Below are 18,851 nucleotides of genomic sequence, written 5' to 3' on the forward strand. Positions count from 1 at the left end.
GAGTATCATTTTTAACTCTGAGTTTTCTAAACCGGCTTTCTGAAACAGGGCCCTGGTGTATGACCTTTTGTGTTTTGTTTTTGGGTTGTTTTTTTTGTTTTTTTTCAAAGGCATGTTGGTTACTACTATTGCAGTTCCTCTAATGGCCACTTAAGACTGGTTTCAAAAGTAAGTCAGTCCACATGTACATTCATGTTAAAATGTCCCAATTTGATTGTGTTTGTTTGTTTGTTTTTAATATGACTCTTCCATTTGGGAACTACTAAGGCTTGGAGTTAGGGACGTGGTTGCTTTGAATTACAGGTGAAAGAGAATCAGGTGCCATATTTATCCCATATTGGCTTTTCTTCATTGGCTTCCTGTTTATCCAGAATCAAATTTTAAGTCCTTCTCCTCACATACAAAGTCTTGTATAATCAGGTCCCATCTTATATTAAAAACCTTGTTGTACCATATCAGCACTTTGTTCTCAGACGGCTAGCTAACTTGTGGTTTGCAGAGTATTTAAAACTAGAATGGGAGGCAGAGACGGGCAATATATATATATATATTTTTTTTTTTTTATTTAAAAAGACAGACATGAATAATAGGCATGAGACATGAAGGAATCGCAGGACATTTTCTCTTATAGCCAGAGAACCTCCTGCTTCAAGGGGATGGAAGTTATCCAACTTTATGAATGTACCTTCCTTCCTCTCTGCAGTCCTGCTCTCCTATTAAACATTCAGCTGAAGCTCTTGTTGCCCTTTAAAGCATTATTGTTAATTAGCTGCTAAATGCATCACAAACACATGTATAAGCCAGAATATTCAAAATTAAAAATAATACTGAGTTTGGATTCCCTTCATGTGAAAAGCACAACAAAATGCTACTTATTCAAATTTTTATGGCAAAATGTTAGCTGATATTGTTACAACATTCACAATTATGCTAAATGTCTCTTATTTATGTAGATCAAACTCTTTCATCAATAAAATAAAGGTTAAATACAAAAACCTAAAAGTGCAGTTACTGGAGATGGGGGGGCAGGGCAAGGTCTGGTTGGGAACAATAGCACTGAAGGGTCACAGGGATAAAGCACAAAGCTCTAAGCTTCCTTATTTTTAATGCTATAGCGTGTCACATGTACAGAATGATGTCAGATGTTTTCCTACAGAACACTACCACCTGCTGGCCGATACACAAACTGTATACATCCATGAGATAAAGGAGAAACATATTTTTAAAGCAAAGAACTCTTGATCAAATCTGAGTTAGGTTAACAGCTAAAATAATAAGTGAGTTTTTTTATTCCCTCTTTACAGCCCAAACCTGAAAATCTGTTGTCAAAGCAAGCAGTGACCCTTAAACCTCTTAATCCCACTAAGTGCAACTCATGTCCAAATACAGCTTAAAAAAGGAACTCAAACTAGAGCAGTGCTAGTTTCCACATACGGCCTCATACCATTAAAAACACACAAACATAAACACGCACACACACGCAAAACACAAAGACCTGAAGGAAAAGGTTCACCCTATTTGTTTTTTTGCCTGATGTCCCATTTGGTTTTGTCTTTGCCTTCATCCTACCTGTCTGCCAACAGGTGCATGCTGAGACCAGCAGACAAGGTGGTGTTCATGCAGGCGTTGGGCATGGCGCATGGACGGTCACTGGACATCCGTGCAACACTGTAAAACTGTTACAATATTCATAATACTGGCATGTTCAGCTGCTAAACCAGCGAGTGGTTGAAGTCTCCAAGCTTGTCCTCAAGTATTAAGTTAGATCGCTTGTACTCTTCTTTGAAGTCAAGAAAGCAACTGCTACGCTATGAGCTAGCAGGATGTTGTCCTATAACTGACAAGCCCTTGAAACAGCAAGACCCCAGAAGCCCCCCTACTCCCTCTCCCTTATTTTCTTCTTCTTTCATCTTTTAGGGTTTCCGCCAGTGTATTACAAGCTCCTTAAACACCAGATATTTTTGTTTTTACACAACAGCTACATATATTAATTTAGCTAATACGTCATTAGCCTACTGTTACTGTTAACCACTTTACACACATAAGACCAGCCTGAAAAAAGTTGTTAAAATTGAATAGTTTTACTTTCTAGCTGGTATCCATCCACTTATGTCCACTAATAACAGAACCGCTAGGCTTTTTTACTGTATGCAAATGATGTTTATCATGATTGGTGCTCTCGCTTTTAAAAGCTGGAAAGCCAAAAATAAACTCTTCAGTCTCTCGTTACCTGTTGTGTGCACAGGTGTGTCACAGCTGGTCAATGGGAGACGGTGTTTCCTTTTAATCCTACTGTACACAAAGTGCTTGCAATTCAACTACGGCTGCAGCAGGGGGCGCTCATGGCACAGTCCTCAATGAATAGGAATGAATGCAGGTAATGCCAAAATAATTATGTTTGTAGTCAAAAATATGTACATGTATGTTTAAACTTTTGCACACAATATTGTTAATATGTACAAACTGAATCGAACTGAACAAATTTATGACTTTTTGCCCATAGCATTCTTCTAGTGTATGCTAATGGTTCGTTAACCGAAACTTATCAATTACCAAGTTTGTACAGTTATATATTTATTACTTACCAACAATATCAATTTTCTGAACACTTTCTATGAAACTTGTGAGAGAGAAAAATGCCTTCTTTCCAGCCTGGGCTGCTCGAACTCCCTATGTTAACTGATATGGCGGAAACCCCGTCTTCTGACATAAACATACTGACACCCTTTTTGCCCTTCTTTCACTTCTTCCTTTACGTTTCTCTAATCAACTTCCACAAACCTTCGTACACTTACATTTTCCTTTCTTGCCCTCATCTGCCCGTGCCTAATATCTAGAGCCTCACCGGAGAACTACTGAGTCTATTTAATATAAGACTGAGAAGAGGAAGACCCACTCAGAGGCAAGCTAAGGCCTTTTTAACTATCAGCATGGCAGACATCCACATACACAGACAATGCAGGGTGGCTAAAAACAGTCAGTATCATTAAATTGTGCTTTAAAATTAAGTCCCAAAAAAGGACGGATTGCTCTGCCCACCGGTGCCCTGACGTCTCTCTCCAAAGGCAGAAAGGAGGAGAGATGTGGTGGAGGTATAAAGGAGGGGACTGATGTTCTGTTGAGTTCAACGTTTGGCCGAACTTGGGTGGGAGATAGAGGCAAGATGCCGCCGTCTTTCTTTTAGGTTCCCCCATGGAGGTGGGGGGATAGCCAGGGTCCTGGGGTGAGGAGGAGGAGCTGAGTGACTGGCTGACTTTCCAGCTCGGGCACCAATCATAGCCGGGAGGCTCTGGTTGCGCCTCAGGCCATCTAAAAGGCTCCCTCCACCTGCTGACACAAATGTGGCAGAATCCTGGCGTGGCATTGAGGCATCAGACTCAGAACCATGCAACACCTTGGTGAATCCCAGCTGCCGGAGCTTCTCCACCAAACCAACACTGGCCGGGTCAGGCCTGGATCTGCCTGATTTGGCGGATGAGATGAGGGCTGGGGTTTCTTGGGATGGGCTTGGTAGGTCAGGATGCGGAGCGCGGCCCAGGTTCAACCCGTAAACGTCTTGGAGAAAAAGCTCTGCGGGCCGCGAGGCCAGGAAATTGTCAGCTGGGTGTTGGCGGGGCTCCGTAGGCACTGGGGAGGGGGCAGGAGAGTGGGAGGGGGAGTTGGGGGGCGTGCTTGGCAGAAGCTGGAAGAGGGGCTGCCAGGGGGCGGGTCTCGGGGTTGGAGGAGGGTTGGAGACTTGTGCAGAAATACCCCTCTCTAGGACCAGCTTGGTCAGGCCACTGGGGGGTGCAGGCAGACGTCGAGGGGGGAAGGAGTCACCCAGACTGAGTCTGCAGGGAGTCACAGGGGTGCTGGGACCCGTCCTCATGGAGCTAGGCGTGTTCGCCATGTGGGATGACTGAGAACTGAAAGCAAGAAAAGGAGAGTCTGTGTTAGAACAATAACAGTGTTTATGGGATGCTTATTTTCTTGAAGAGGACTCACCTTGGGGTGACCTGTGTGATGTCACACGGGTGCAGAATGCGACAGGTAGTGAAGGTGTAGGTGGAAAAGGTGGAGCTCTGACACTTCCCTGGGTTTTGGACTGAACAAACAAGAAACCTTCAGAAAACCAAACACACGCATTGGAAACGATGAGCAATAACAAGCTACAAAAAGTGATTTTTACCAGAGGAAGATACTGCTGTCGATGTCAAGGTTTGGCTTTGTGATTGGACTCCTGCTTCAGAGGCTCCTGGAATGCGCTGAGGCGATTGGCCGGGTTTCTCCGTGGCATGAAGGGGTGTAGGGCAGAAGTCTGACCTGATGGAGGAGGAAGCAGCTGGACTCCCAGTGGAGAGAGGCGGCACGGGGACAGACGATACCGCATGCTTTCTGTCCTTTTTCTCCTCGGGTGTAGATGAGCAGCGCACGTTAAAGGTGATTCCGCCTTCCTCCTCCTCATCTTCCTCCTCCTTACTCCGCTCTGCTGCTCCTTTCTCCAGGATACCATTCCTTCTGTTTTCTTCATCTTCTTCATCCTCCTCCATGTCAGACAGGTGGTACACAGCGTCCTGAGCCAATGGGCGAAAACCTTTAGTCACTACTCCAGGGTGTGGGTCCAGGATGGTTCCCAGGTGAGGTTTGGCCAGCTGCTGCCAGTGGTGCAGTGTCAGCGAGCCTGAGAAAGAAATGTCAACATGTGTTACTGTATACTCTGCATTTAATAATTAGTTATTAATAATCCCTGCTCCCTTCCACTGCATGTCTTTGTCCTGTCTTCCTCCCCTCACCCCAACCAACCCCGGCAGATGGCCCCGCCCTTCCCTGAGCCTGGTTCTGCTGGAGGTTACTTCCTGTTAAAAGGGAGTTTTTCCTTCCCACTGTCGGATAAGCGGTTGTTCATAGGGGGTCATATGATTGCTGAGGTTTTCTCTGTTTTCTTTGTATTACAGTAGGGTCTGCCTTCGAATATAAAGCACCTTCATGCAACTGTTGTGATTTGGCGCTGTGTGAATAAAAGTGAATTTAATTGGATTATATCACCTTGTAGTAAAAGATAACCTTCGAGGTGTCAACAAAGCAAACATTACCTTCCATGGGTTTGACAATCTGGAGCTTCTCAGGCAGGAAAGTCTTAAAAACAGTGGAGGCGATGGAGAGATCCGACAGGTTGGAGAAAGACGAGACCGCACTGCCCATTGGTGAGCTGCAGCCACTGCCTTCTCCATCCGCTTCCGCCAGGGCCTGCACCTTCTTTTCCCGCTCCGCCTGGAAGAACTGTCGCTCGGACAGGAAGTTCTGACGGCGCAATGACAGACGGTGGAGTGCTCTAGTGAGGTCGTTTCCTCCCGGACAACCAGGCTGGCCCACTCGGCCCTCCTCCCTGCAAAACATGCATGTTATGACCTGAAATCGAGCATAAATCTCTTCCAAAACAGAAAATGCTCTTTGAAACTTACCCCTGTGTGGACTGAAACGGCTGCGCTGTCATCACCAGAGAGCTCTGTCCGGAGCCAGGGATTGGTGGGTTTGCTGAAGCTGATCGTAGTGCTGAGGCATTAACAGAGCGGACTGTTTGGAAGACTCGCTTCTGGGAAATTCTATAGGAAAATGAGGTGAAAGGTCAGAGACTAGACCTAAAATATAATGCAGACTCCTAAACTAGAGCCCATGAAAAGTCTGGAAAAAAGTACGAGTTCTCCAACACCAACTGTCATCCACAGCAGCAAACACATTCTGCAGCTTTTAACCTTTGGTCCTGAAAGGCGGTCTCCTCCTCTATACTCAGCTCCTTCCTCATAGTTCCCTCAATCTCTGCTGCCAAGGATTCCTGTAAAAACAGGACACATACGGAGGATTAAAAGTATGCTGTGGATTCAACAAAAGTAATGTTTACAGTCACTGTTCAGCTTAATTCATCCAAGCCTAAAAAATAAATGCACACAGGCCAAAAACTGCAGCTCCTCAAGTGGCCACTTCAGGCTGGCTCCCAAAAGCAAGCCAATATCAGTGCGCCCCAGGGCAGCTGTGGCTACAGTGTAGCTTGCCAACACCAGTGTGTGAATGTGTGTGTGAATGGGTGGATGACTGAATGTAGTGTAAAGCGCTTTGGGGTCCATAGGGACTAAGTAAAGCGCTATACAAATACAGGCCATTTACCATTTACATTTACCAATATCCTATAGACTCCCACATTATACTCAACAAAAGCTTTAAAGAGCATTTCTAAAGCCAGATATGGTTACCTCCTTAAACCCTTAAAGCCTGAAATATGAAATGTGTTATGCAGTTTATTTAGGTTTTCCAAGGGGAAAAGAAAAACCTCACTGATGTTGTAGAACTCAAAAAGTCACAAAAAACTTTATGTAACAAATACAACACACTGGGTGTTAAAGGGTTAACAGCAGCTGTATGATGTCTTGTGAACACATGTGCCAGGGACTGTATCTTCCTCTGTGTGCTCCAAATAAAAGTTCAAGGGTGCGTTTCTCTCACCATGGGGTAGAGGCCGTAGGGAAGGTGCCGGCGCATCCCAGCTGAGGGGCTGTTTTTACTGCGCAGCTCTTTGATCTCCTCCTGCGACTCATGGAGCATCTCTACACACTCAGCATTCCTCTCGGCCAGCTCGTTGAGCTGCAGCAGACACGTGCAAATAATAATTAATTAAGCAAAGAAATTATTTCAAGAGTAATTAAAATGAATGATGTGTTCAGAGTGTATTTTACTGGATTTATAGAATTAATATAATTACTGATGAAATGGTAATTTCTCTCAGTAGGTAGGTTGGTAGATATATGTATGGCAGTAATTCCCAAAGTGTAGGCTCGGGCAAAATTACTCACAAGTTTGTACAGTTATATATTTATATGAATTTATTTTAAAAAAGTAAAATAAAACTGGGAATAGGAGGTGGTTAGTTTGTGATATTTCTCAATGCTCTGACCTAAATTTACTGTTTATGCTAAATTTTATGTTTATGCTTTTAGGACACAGTTTTTAGGGAAACACATCATTTTCCCTTGTATTAGGAATGATGTTAGGAATGAAAATCAGAACAGACTGACAGATTTGACAACATTAAATCTCTAAATTGCTGTAAACCGGCTCCAACACAAACCACAAGTGTGGTTTCTTACAAAGGCTTGACATAAAAGCTACAAACCTACATTATATGATCACATTTGCATCTTTGTAGAATAATTAAACTGGTCTTTCTCTAAAAAGGAACTTGAACACTCATATGAGACTGTACCTCTGCTGTGAGCTGTCTCTGAGCATCTTTGGAGGCCTGCAGGTGGATCCTGAGCTCCTCTTTCTCCAGAGCCAGCTGGAGATAAACAGCATCACACCAAGAGCGTTCACACACTGTGCCAGCACATACAGTAGGTAATCAGTGCTAGCAGTTAAGCTTGCCCACCTCCTTCACTCTGTGTTGCAGCTCGACTATTTGGGAAAGCAGCTGAGCGATTTCCTCCTGGTGTCTGAGCAGCTCCTCGTTCTTCTGAGACAGCTCTTCAGTCAACGAAACCATCTGGCTGTTGGACTCGCCTGAACCCACGTGTGATATACACAAACACACCAAAGATCAAATTCAGATGCCTGATCTGTAAATGTTCCTTTTGAACATAAGTTTGCAAACTTCAAGAAAAACTCACGGAGCTCTTTGACACAGTCGCTCACTAGCTGCTGTTCCTTCTCCTCATAGGTGATGGTGTCTCTTTTGAGTTGACAAGCCTGGATAAGTCAAAAAAGATCAGTTTGCAGCAGAGATTATACTTCAACATCTGCTTCTGATCAAGTGCCACAAATTTGCTTCCCAAAGAACGACATACCTCGGTTCTCAGTGCCAGATTTTCTTCCTCTAGCTCCTGCAGCTTGCTCTGCAGGGACTCCAGCTGACTAAGTGCAGCAGCGGCGGTTCCCCCCAGCGCCTGAGGTTGCCGCAGTGGGGTCGACACGCTGGAATCGGTCTCACTCTCCTCAGAGGCGCTGGCCACCATCCGCAGCAATTCATCCTTCTTACTGAGCTCATGTTGCAGCTGATGAACCTGACCAATGTGGACAGTTTAGGAAAAGTGATTAGTGTTTACAGGATATTAACATTTTAAAGCTCTCTTTTTCTAGAGATACAAAAATCTAACTTTCATTTTTTGGGTTGGAAATTTAGTTTAAAGCTGAAAAGTGAATGGAATATTTGTAAATATACAGCAAACATGCATGACTTGTGGCAGAAATACTATTTTATTGAAATAAAATGGTATGTTATTTTGGCTGCAGATGCATTTAAAAAAATAGTACATTATTAATGTATATCAAGCATTTTTTGGTCAATGAGATATTCAATTCAATTCAATTTTATTTATATAGTCCCAAATCACAGCAACAGTCACCTCGAGCCACTTTATATAGTTCACTAAAGACCCTACAATAATACAGAGAAACCGCAACAATCAGAAGGCCCCTATAAGAAAGCACTTGGCAACAGTGGGAAGGAAAAACTCCCTTTTAAGAGGAAGAAACCTCTGTCAGAACCAGGCTCAGGGAGGGGCAGCCATCTGCTGCAACTATTAACTAGCTAACTTACTATTAGGAAAAGGTGTACCACAGGGATCTATTTTAGAGCCCCTTTTTATTATTCAAATGTCTAAATGCTTTATTCTATTTCTCTTTTAAAAACCTATCGCAACAATATCACTAGATCATGCAGACATGTTAAGGAGGTAATTTAGCCTTTAAATCAGCTGTGTTGGATCAAGGACACATCTGAAACCTGCAGGACACCATGCTCTTGAGGCCTGGAGTTCCCTCACCCCTAATTTAAATGATCGTACTATCACCCTCTCTTTATGTAGCACAAAATATTATTTACACATTTTAAAGTGAATAAAAACAGTTACCTGATCTACAGACTGTGCTATCTGCTCCTCTAAGGCCTCATTTCGCTCCTGTAGCAGGTGGTTCCTCTGTAGAAGTGACTGACCAATCCGAGCTGCCAACTCCAAATCTCTGTCCCGCTGTTCAAAGAGAACACAAGGCACCCAGGGTTAATCAGTTAACTGGCTGTTGTTTTCTTAGCTGAAAAAAACGATCACAAATGAGGTCAACGCCCTACCTCAGCCAAAAGGTGTGTGACCACTTCAATGTCATTGTACGTCTTGGTCATCTGCTCCACTCGATCACCACTGAGGACTGGCCAGAGGGAAAACGTTAACTTTTAGGCAGCAAACAAGCAAAAACACACACACACATCTAAAAAATCTAGAATCCACACTCTGGCATGCACACTGTGCATCCAAGCAACTCCACACAAACATGAAAATAAAATCAATTACTGGACACGTCTTTAACATGCATGGTCTACTACATAATAAAGAATTCTGACCACAAGCAACATTAGGAGCTACTTGGCTAGTATAGTCACATAACATCACCATTCTTTACACTTTTTAGCATCTGATTATGGACACGTGGTCCAAATTATGTCCACTAAATTGCTAAATGATTATTGCTGGAGCAATAATTATGCAACACGTGCTAGTGGTCTGAATTTAAAAAGAACACTAACTTTACAGTGAAATTAATAACTGTACTACAAGCTGACTACAGTACATAGTACAGTACTACAGTAGGAAGCAGAAGACCTTTACTATGCAAGTCTCTTATCTTATTGTCTACATGCAAAAAGTGGAGAGGGGCTCCCAATCAGTGGCCTAGGAACGGATCCTAGATCAAGTTTAAGTAAAGCCATCGGTGGCCACACTTTTGACAGAAGCCCCTCTCTCACACTTGAGTTAAATGGAGTTCCACAGAAGAACAGGCAGGTAGGAAGAGTAGGATACCTTTGGAGAGGCTCTGTGAGCCTGGGTGGGAATAAGAAGGGGGTTCCAAAGCAAGATATGCTAGTGAGAGAGATGCAGAGAGAGAAAAAGAGGGGAAAGTTCAGATGGTGTAGAAGTAAACCAGCCAGTTTTAAGACACATGGAAAAAGAAAAGGAAAAGGAAAGAGACAAACACTGGCAGAAAAATGAACGTTTCAATAAACCAACATCATGTAGAGACATTAGTTTGTTGAGAGTCAGAGAATCTACACATCGATTAGTCTGGTCCGCTTTTAGCACCTGAGTGGGTGTCACCAGCGCTGCACAGTTCAGCCTTCCACCTGTTCAAAGAAAAGTGGCAACCCTAATCAATGAGCCATCTGGTTTCAGCTAGAAGTCCTTTAACAGAGTGATGCGTGTCCCCAACACTCATTTAGAATATTTACTTCTGTTGGTTTGATCAAAAACGTACAACCTTATTACAACTTCTTTGTGCAATCCCAGTTTACTGCTTACTGTACAAACACCTACAACTACAATAACAAAGTGTAATCCAAGAACTGTTAACGATAATCTAACCTAAAGAGCGATCGCTTTCTATGACACAGCGTTGCACAGATTCACATCGGACTCACTCTCTTTTTTTCTGAATAAATGTAGTGTAATAAAACAGTTTCAGCAGGGATTAAAAGTAACAAGCTGAGCTAGGCAGCTGCTCAAATGGATGAGAGCATTCATCCAGTAATCTGAAGCCTACAATGACCTCTGAATCTGGACACTGCACTCCAACAACCAGCAGGTAAAAATAACCTCTGCCCGGCACGGCTATCCTTGTTACAGTTACAGTGCATACATAATGCATATAATGTCTCAAGTTACTGTTCCATACACACATACACACAGACAAAAACATACACTAATACCTTTACCTGCTGCTGAAAGCATGCCATCATTGTATGGGTTATGTATGTCCATAGTCTGGCTTGATCATGATCAGATGCTGCATAAATAATATGAAACTGTTTACACCACATGCTGATCGCAGGGTGGGAAAGCAGTGCAGGTTGTATTGACTTATACTAGGCAGTAACTGAACTCTGGCCACAATAAATTTCATAACAGCAAAGTCCAACCTCTGTTTCATTTTGACATAAATTCATGAACTACAGACACGCAACAGGCCAATGGGTGGTCAATGTGTTACTTGTTAAGTAACATGAATCTCCTGAGTCATGGCTGCTTGAACCTTTGGCATCAATAAACTCAACGCGTGATTATACAATAAACTCAACTTCAAAATGCAGTGTGAGGAATAAATGGTACAATCATATGGATGCACCAATATGACACCTGGATCAAACTCAAAAAGCTTATCTCTTTCAAATCAATTCTAGGTCGCTCTATGTTTGCTCCGTCATGAGCCAGAAGAAATGCACCGGTTAATAACTCGAGTTAATAACTCACGCAAAGCCACTGGAATTGAGCATAATAAGTACCCTTTATTCACATCTTTGTGTTTTCCCAGACAAGAAAGTGTTACGACTCAAATCCTGGAGCGTAAAAACACTCTCATCTCTTGTTGTCAGGCTTTGGAAAAGAGATGGGACATCATCTCGTCGAGCCAAATGACAAGATCCTCAACAGCCATTAAATTACAGTATAAACTCTTCAAATTTCACAACATGACACTAAAACCAGGATACTTGATACTCGTATAACCATACTGGAGTACTGAAATATTTCAGATACTAAAGCATCAACTGCAAGGTCTAAATATGAATGTCAAAATCAGACCTCTCTTTAACATGCCATGCCCCAGCACGTGTTATTAATAGGCTGTGTTTAACTTTGCAGAAGTGGAGCAAACAGCACCATGAAACTGAGACTCCTCCAATGTCCAGTTTCCTCACATGTGCAACTAAAACACTTCATTCATTACTTGTTTTTTTTAAGTTACTATTTACTTGAGAAATGCTCAAATTGTTGGTTTGTTATTACTTTTGTTTTACCCTTTTTGTGCATGACTTTCAAACTGTTGTATTCTGAAGCAGGTATCAGATCAAACATTAATAAAAGGACATCACGAAACATTCAGTGAACTGAAACAATCAAGATCTGCCCACGTTAAATTAAATAATCTTCAAACGCAGGAAACAAAGCGTTGGCAATTATGAGAAAAACAGGAAGTTTATCCTGTGTCGTTCCAGCATACTGCAACCTGTTTAAATGTAAACACACCACCAGATTTGCCCACTTCCTTTCTAGTAACACACACACACAGACACTTTGCCCTCTACGCTGTCACGTTTTGCCTGACCTTGCTGACATGCTTACTGAAGCTGCATGTCTGTCCCTCTCTCTCTTTCTGTCTTTCAGACATGTACTGAGGACTGAGCCCGTGCTCACCTTCCACGGCAAACTTATCGTACGCCTCCTCATTGTGGATGTTTAACACTGGCATGTTGTGTCTCCTCTCTGTGCTCTCTGGTCTTCATCCTCTATCTATCCACACCGCCTCTCTTGTTACTGTCCCGTGACTCACTCTGGCTTTGGTTTTGAACTCAGCTGCACTTAACTGTGCTGGATCTTTCTCTCTCTCTCTGTCTCTCACACACACACACACAGACACACACACACAGTGCCAGAATCACACAAGCAAAGACAAACAGACACAATGACGAACGCTGTGCGAAATAATGTCCACACTAAATCCCTGCGACTTTAATTGAACAGCGCCACATAAAAAGAATCCCTCACGTGCCTAATGCACACACACACACACACACCATCTGCTCGGTTCTGTTGTACAAGGCTTAACCAATCAAAAGGAAGTCTGCAAAAGGAAGCAGCTTTGCAAAAATATACCAAAACGTACACACTTACTCATGTAGCGGAAAGTCTCCTCGGCCAGCATGGGGGAGATGGTGCTGTTCCCGGGACCTTCGTCTGGGGAGCAGCTCGGGGAAACCACCCAGTCCTGACTGTCCGACAGGTACACGGAGCCAGAGCCGACCGAACCGGAGCCCAGTGAGCCGGAGCCATAATTCCTCCCGCTGCTGCCCAGCCCCTCATCTGGAGGAAGACAGACAAAAAAACTCATCACCAACAGCTGGTGGAGCAACCATTACTGTCATTATTGTTGGGGTTTTTAATGTTGTTGTTTGCTTTTGGGTTTTTTTTATTAATCTTCTAGTCAATAATAGTTGACTAAGTCTCTGTGTCTCCTATGGCAACTGGGACAGGCTTCAGCACCTCCGGGCCCTTGAATTGGATAAATGGAAGGTGGACGGATATATGGATGGATGGATAATCTTCTAGTCTAAAATTGCCCATAATGACAGGCATATGATGAATTCCTTACTTTTTGAGAATTAAACAATAAAAAAGTCAAACAAAAGAGCTGCTCTATCACAGATCTATTGATCTATTGATGCTTCCCAGTGGCGCACTTGGTAATGACGGCGGTCGGCAGTCTAAAGATCACGGGTTCAATTCTACCTTGGTCAACAGTTTTATTTGCGCCCTGACCCACTGGTGTCAAGACAACCATCTCACCCTCAACGTCGCAAAGACAAAGGAGTTGATAGTGGACTTCCGGAGGTGCAGAGGAGTACACACCCCCATCACCATCAACGGCGCCGCTGTGGAGAGAGTGAGCAGCTTCCGCTTCCTTGGTGTACATCTGGCTGAGGATCTTACGTGGTCAGTACACATAAACAAAACCGTGAAGAAGGCGCAGCAGCGCCTCTTCTTTCTCAGGAGACTGAAAAGATTCGGCATGAGCCCCCGCATCCTCAGGACCTTCTATCGCTGTGCCATTGAGAGCATCCTCACTGGATGCATCACCACCTGGTACGGCAACAGCACCGCTCACAACCGCAAAGCTCTCCAGAGAGTAGTGCGGTGTGCTGAACGGATAATTGGAGGTGAGCTTCCCTCCCTCCAAGACATCTACAGGAAGCGGTGCCTGAGGAAAGCGGGGAGGATCATCAAGGACTCCAGTCACCCCAGCCATAAACTGTTCAGACTACTACCATCAGGAAGGAGGTTCTGCAGCATCCGGTCCCGTACCAGCAGACTGAGAGACAGCTTTTTCCATCAGGCCATCAGACTGCTGAACACTTCATAAACACCTCACCCTCACTACTGGAACTTCAACATTATGCACTCCATACTGTATATAAATACCACTGTTTTGCACATACCAACCTCTGTATATTTTATATATCTTATTTTATTGTTTACTTTATTTCATTTGTAAAACATGTATATACATACTATATACACACTCAAACACACACACGTAGAAAAACATATTTAGTATACACATTCAGTAATGTATATACCTTTACATATTGTACATATATTTATTACTTTTTAGATTAGCCATTTTTATATTTTGCTTGTTTTACATTATTGTATTTTGCACAACTCTGTTGCTTGTGAAGCTCGCACACAAGAATTTCACTCACATGTACTGTACCAGTGTACCTGCACATGTGATGTGACAATAAAAGTGATTTGATTTGATTTGATAACAGAACATAACAAGGTGCTTAGGCTGATTTAGAAATAGTATCAGTCCACTGATGGTCCAGCAGAAGTTCACAGCACTCCTGGCAGTGCGTGCAGAACAAATACCAGATGGCAGTGTGGAGTCAAGCAGCCCTTCCCATCTTGTGTTTTCCCTAACACCTGGCTCACTGGCCAGCCTGCCCTTGTAGCAGTTCTCGATACCAACTAACTGCTTCTCCAGTGAATTTCCAGTGAGTTGGATGTACTCCAACTGTACCAACTGGGACTGCAGCTTCCCTTTAGCCCTAGATAGCTCTCCGATTTAAACTAGAGAGATGTTCAATGTCACTAACCGCTCTCTAAGATGGTGCAGATGTACTGATTGTGCTGTTTAGTTATTTATTTCCTACAAAGCACTTGAAAAATCAATTATTTGCCACAAAAACAGACAAAAAGTGTGTGGGCTGAGGTATTATCATGGCACAATGGCATTCCATTAAGTTGATAAATGAAGAGGGATGTTTTTGTGCAGCTCCAGTGAGATTTGCGTGTGGGCTGATGAACAGTGTGTGTGTGTGTGTGTGTGTGTGTGTGTGTGTGTGTGTGTGTGTGTGTGTGTATTGTCTTGGCTCAGGCACTGTACCAGCCAATGTCCTTCCACTCGAACAAATATGTGGTTCACTAGGACAAACAGAGCTAACTATAGCATCAGGCTTAAAGGCACCACATACTGTACCTCAGGGAGACCTGATACTGGCAAAGCAGCATTTAAAAATGTGCACAAAGCAAACTGGTGGCCGTACTGCAGCTTTTGATATATGATATTTATACAGAAAACCATCTCACCTGTCTCCGTGCTCGACTCTTTCTTCTCCACCGCCCGGGGTTTGACTTCAAACATATCCCGTCTTTGGAAAGGGGGAGTGGGGAGGGGAGGCTCCCCCACTAGTGAAAAGACAAAGCTGGACAGAACACGGGAGCTGCTACTGGCATGACATCACATCCTGTTCCTGTGCTGACAGGGCGGTGTGCCCACACACACCGCTACCTGAAACAGAAGAGACAAGTGTTAGTGGTCTCACAGATAAAGACATGTGACCTCCGCAGAGGCTGAATGAGGGGCAGTATACATGTCCAGGTAACATGTGAAGCTGGTAATAAAGCAGACTGACTCATTTCCTTCTTATGCTCTCCTTCACACCTGTTTTATAAGATTTAGAGCCACCCACAGTGTTTGATTTTTCAACCACAGATATCGTTTTCAGGCAAGGACAAATCTAAAATAAATGCTAACGCTAAAAGATTTCTTCTACTTCTACTAAACAAACTAAAGGTGAGGTGCTGAGATGTTGATTGAAGAAATGTTGTGACAATAACTCTACATACAGTTTTTAGGGAGGGGTGACATTGAGCCAGCCCACATCCTGTTGCCTGTCTCTGTATGAACTCTTCCAAGCCTTAAAGGGATGACCGAAGGAATGAGACAGGATGTGCTGTCTTAAAGGGATGGGACATGTGCTTCAAGATATATTCTTATTTGCTTACACACATCTTTAATCTCAATTAACTGGCTGCTGTTGGAGTCATGAAAAACATAAAAAAGTCAAAAGTTTGTCAGTTTGCCAGACTACATTTCCCATGATCCAGTTGGCTTGATTAATATAGACGTTATATAAAAGATGAACACAAATTCGAGCTCTAAAATGTGAACACAGGATCTCTGTTAACAATATGACTATGACGTCATCAGGGTTATTTCTGTGGACTCTAGCCCTCTACAGTGGACAAAGGAGATATTATACAACTCTTTCCAGGAACTGAGCAGCACTTCTGTCCAGTCAACTGATCCTCATGTGTAAAAGTGGAGAAATACACTGGTTAGAAGAAAGGTCAAGAAGGGTGTTTTTGGCATTGCTATCTTGTTAGTTTTCAACGTGACAAGCAATTAGAAAGAATCTAGGTTTAAAGAAATTGCACATTGCCTAACTTTTCAGATCCAGGGGTTTCTTCTATCTTTCATATACAGTCTATGAAAGAGACATGCTAGGAATAGGCTGAGTACCTTTTGCATCAGCAGCCTGTGCATGCAGAGACACACAAACTCTGTGTGGGTGTTTATCAGAGAGCATGCCTGTGGAAGGACAGAATCCTTGGGCAACATTCATACACTCCTTACATAACAGTGGCGCTTAAACAATCATCTCCATAATAGAGGAGATTAAAGGAGATGAGATGCATGCAACGCTACAGCCTAAACTTGCTGCTTACCACTAAACACCTGGTAGATATACTGGACTTACCCATTAATGACTAGTTGACTCATCCTAGGGTTCAAATGATCACATTAGGCCGTGGAGCAATTTTAAGCACAGAATATTGCATGTGTCAATCATTAATATGAATCTCTATCAAACAAATGCTTCTTATTTTCTCTCTCATTTAAAATGCCAGGACTGATGCTGTCCAAGTGCCTCTGAGTCACTTCATGACTGTCACAGGCAGACAGCTTCCTGACTAAGCACTCAGAAATTAAATGGAAATTTATGGTTCATTGGCTAGGCTCATACACACAAACACAACACTCTCTGGCTTCACTGTGACCACTGCTACTTAAGAGAGGTGATGGTATAAAGATGTAAAATCCACAGCAGTAAGGAAGCAGCCCTGAAAGTAACACTTAAACAGACTCATCACCGCATCACTACACACAGCACGAGTCTGTCCGAGCTCTTCCACAGGGACTGTCTGCTTACATCAGCCTTTCGCAGGCTTCACCTCCCTTCATGTCTGATCTACACCTTCAGCTCAATGTTCAACCTGACTTTGTTGAAGTTAGCTTAAAATGATATCTCTTTTGACATTTTCCCTTACCAGTTATTGGCCTTGCTTTTTAATCACAGCATCTGCACTGAGCCCGTGACAAAGCAGACAAACTAGAGAGGGCATGTGCACAGGGGAGGCAGCGCATTTGATTGACTGCACCAGGGGCTTTAGATGCATAACCAGAAATCCCTCACATCAGCATTCCTTGTCATGTCTGGCCAAAAGGAATTAAACCAAGTCACATACAGCATCATGAAATACTAATCTGATCTGATCTGACTGTCAACTATAATCTAGATCTGGACAGATATACTCATTGGCTGATACTGGCAAAACGTATGTCATCCAATACGCAGTTAAAAGATAATATTATCTTAACCACAACAACATGCACAAAAAGATGCTTGGGATTATCTAGAGAGTATTATGATTTTTTTTTTCTCACTGAGTGGCTCCACATCCGTTGTTTACGATGCGATGTTATCAGCACTGTCTGCACCACACGGAGCAGAGCAAGATCATAAAAACCTCACCACAATCACAGCAAGCAGTCAAGTTGTGTAAAATTTTAAGAAAATTTTAAACAACGACCCCACAAATAGCCTTGTCAATGCATTCTCGAACAAAGGTTATGGATATATATGTAAACTTTTTTTTTTGCATATATCAGGTTCAGCTTCTTTTAATACCATAAAACACTGATAAACTCATATAAACCCAGTTCACTATGACCCCAAACAAACTCAGTATCTAATGATTCACCATGAACACGTTAACTAAGCAGAACTTAGTTTGAAAATAACCTTCAATTTGAAATGTTTTGCTGTTTAGTAACAGCACAGGCTGCCTCCCCTACAACCCCACGGATTATGTATTACACAAGGTGCTACATGAATTTTAATTATTATTATTATTATTATTAATAATAATAATAATAACAGTATTAGTATTAGTAGTATTAAAATGTTTAACCACATAAATAAATATGAAAAAGCTATTCTTCATTTTGGCATCATTCATTCAGCTGATAGCATTTAACAGGGAGTTGCTGGGATAGTTAGTTCAGCCACTGCAGGCATGAAACTCTCTTGCTAACCCAAGCTTTCCTGATATCAAGTACTTTTGCTTTGAATCTTTATCGGCTGAACTCTGCAGAGACATATGAAAAAAAAAGTTAAGCTAGCGAATGAACCGTAAGATATTGCACACCTGCCTGTTTGTTGAGCTGACCACTAGCTAAAATTTACTCACCCCGTTCTTTAGTTATACTTTTGTAATAAAGGCTAGTAAGAAGGTTATACGAGATTTATATAAACAGATGCGAACTAAAGTTAACAAAATGTTTTGCATATCGGCTAACAAAAAAAAAACTGTAAATACGTTAGCTAGCTTAACCATCCTGTGGTTGGCTGACAGCTTCACTGTTGCTCATATCGCGTTAGCCAACAACCGCGAGCTTAAACAATCAGCATCCCTCCCACGTTGACCGTTATACATTATACAGCTTAAAACACATTTTATTAGCTACAATGAGGCTTACCCTATATCAGTATTATTCCAAATCATGGGCAGTTCCAGCAATACATGCGGTGTCTGTCAATCCCTTCACCAAAGCCTCAAACAATGGAGGGGAAGCGAGGGGAGGGAGGGCAACAAGCGGTCATCAAGTGGCGACAGAAAGCCTAATGACGTCTTTATTCAGCGTCAGCAGTC

The 18,851-nt window shown here is 42.8% G+C and overlaps 1 protein-coding gene across 3 annotated transcripts; it reads right to left on the reverse strand.

Annotated features, from left to right (window-relative positions):
- Positions 1-560: 560 nt before the first annotated feature.
- Positions 561-18,805, reverse strand: trak2 (trafficking protein, kinesin binding 2). Of its 3 annotated transcripts, XM_063465862.1 has the most exons (17): positions 18,679-18,805; positions 15,162-15,363; positions 12,684-12,872; positions 9,822-9,881; positions 9,095-9,171; positions 8,880-8,996; positions 7,815-8,030; positions 7,638-7,716; positions 7,400-7,530; positions 7,235-7,309; positions 6,478-6,615; positions 5,733-5,812; positions 5,442-5,582; positions 5,073-5,365; positions 4,169-4,660; positions 3,985-4,084; positions 561-3,905 (listed from the first exon to the last, which is right to left on the reverse strand). In XM_063465862.1, the coding sequence occupies exons 2-17, from the start codon at positions 15,214-15,216 to the stop codon at positions 3,125-3,127; spliced, it is 3,024 nt and encodes a 1,007-aa protein (XP_063321932.1). In that variant the 5' UTR covers positions 15,217-15,363; positions 18,679-18,805; the 3' UTR covers positions 561-3,124. The 3 variants fall into 3 exon arrangements, with proteins under 3 accessions (XP_063321932.1, XP_063321933.1, XP_063321934.1); XM_063465863.1 differs by lacking the exons at positions 12,684-12,872; positions 15,162-15,363; positions 18,679-18,805 and adding an exon at positions 12,207-12,410; XM_063465864.1 differs by lacking the exons at positions 9,822-9,881; positions 12,684-12,872; positions 15,162-15,363; positions 18,679-18,805 and adding an exon at positions 12,207-12,409.
- Between the last annotated feature and the right edge of the window lie 46 nt (positions 18,806-18,851).

Source organism: Pelmatolapia mariae, linkage group LG23 (genome assembly GCF_036321145.2).
Source record: "Pelmatolapia mariae isolate MD_Pm_ZW linkage group LG23, Pm_UMD_F_2, whole genome shotgun sequence".
NCBI classification, from domain to species: Eukaryota; Metazoa; Chordata; class Actinopteri; order Cichliformes; family Cichlidae; genus Pelmatolapia; species Pelmatolapia mariae.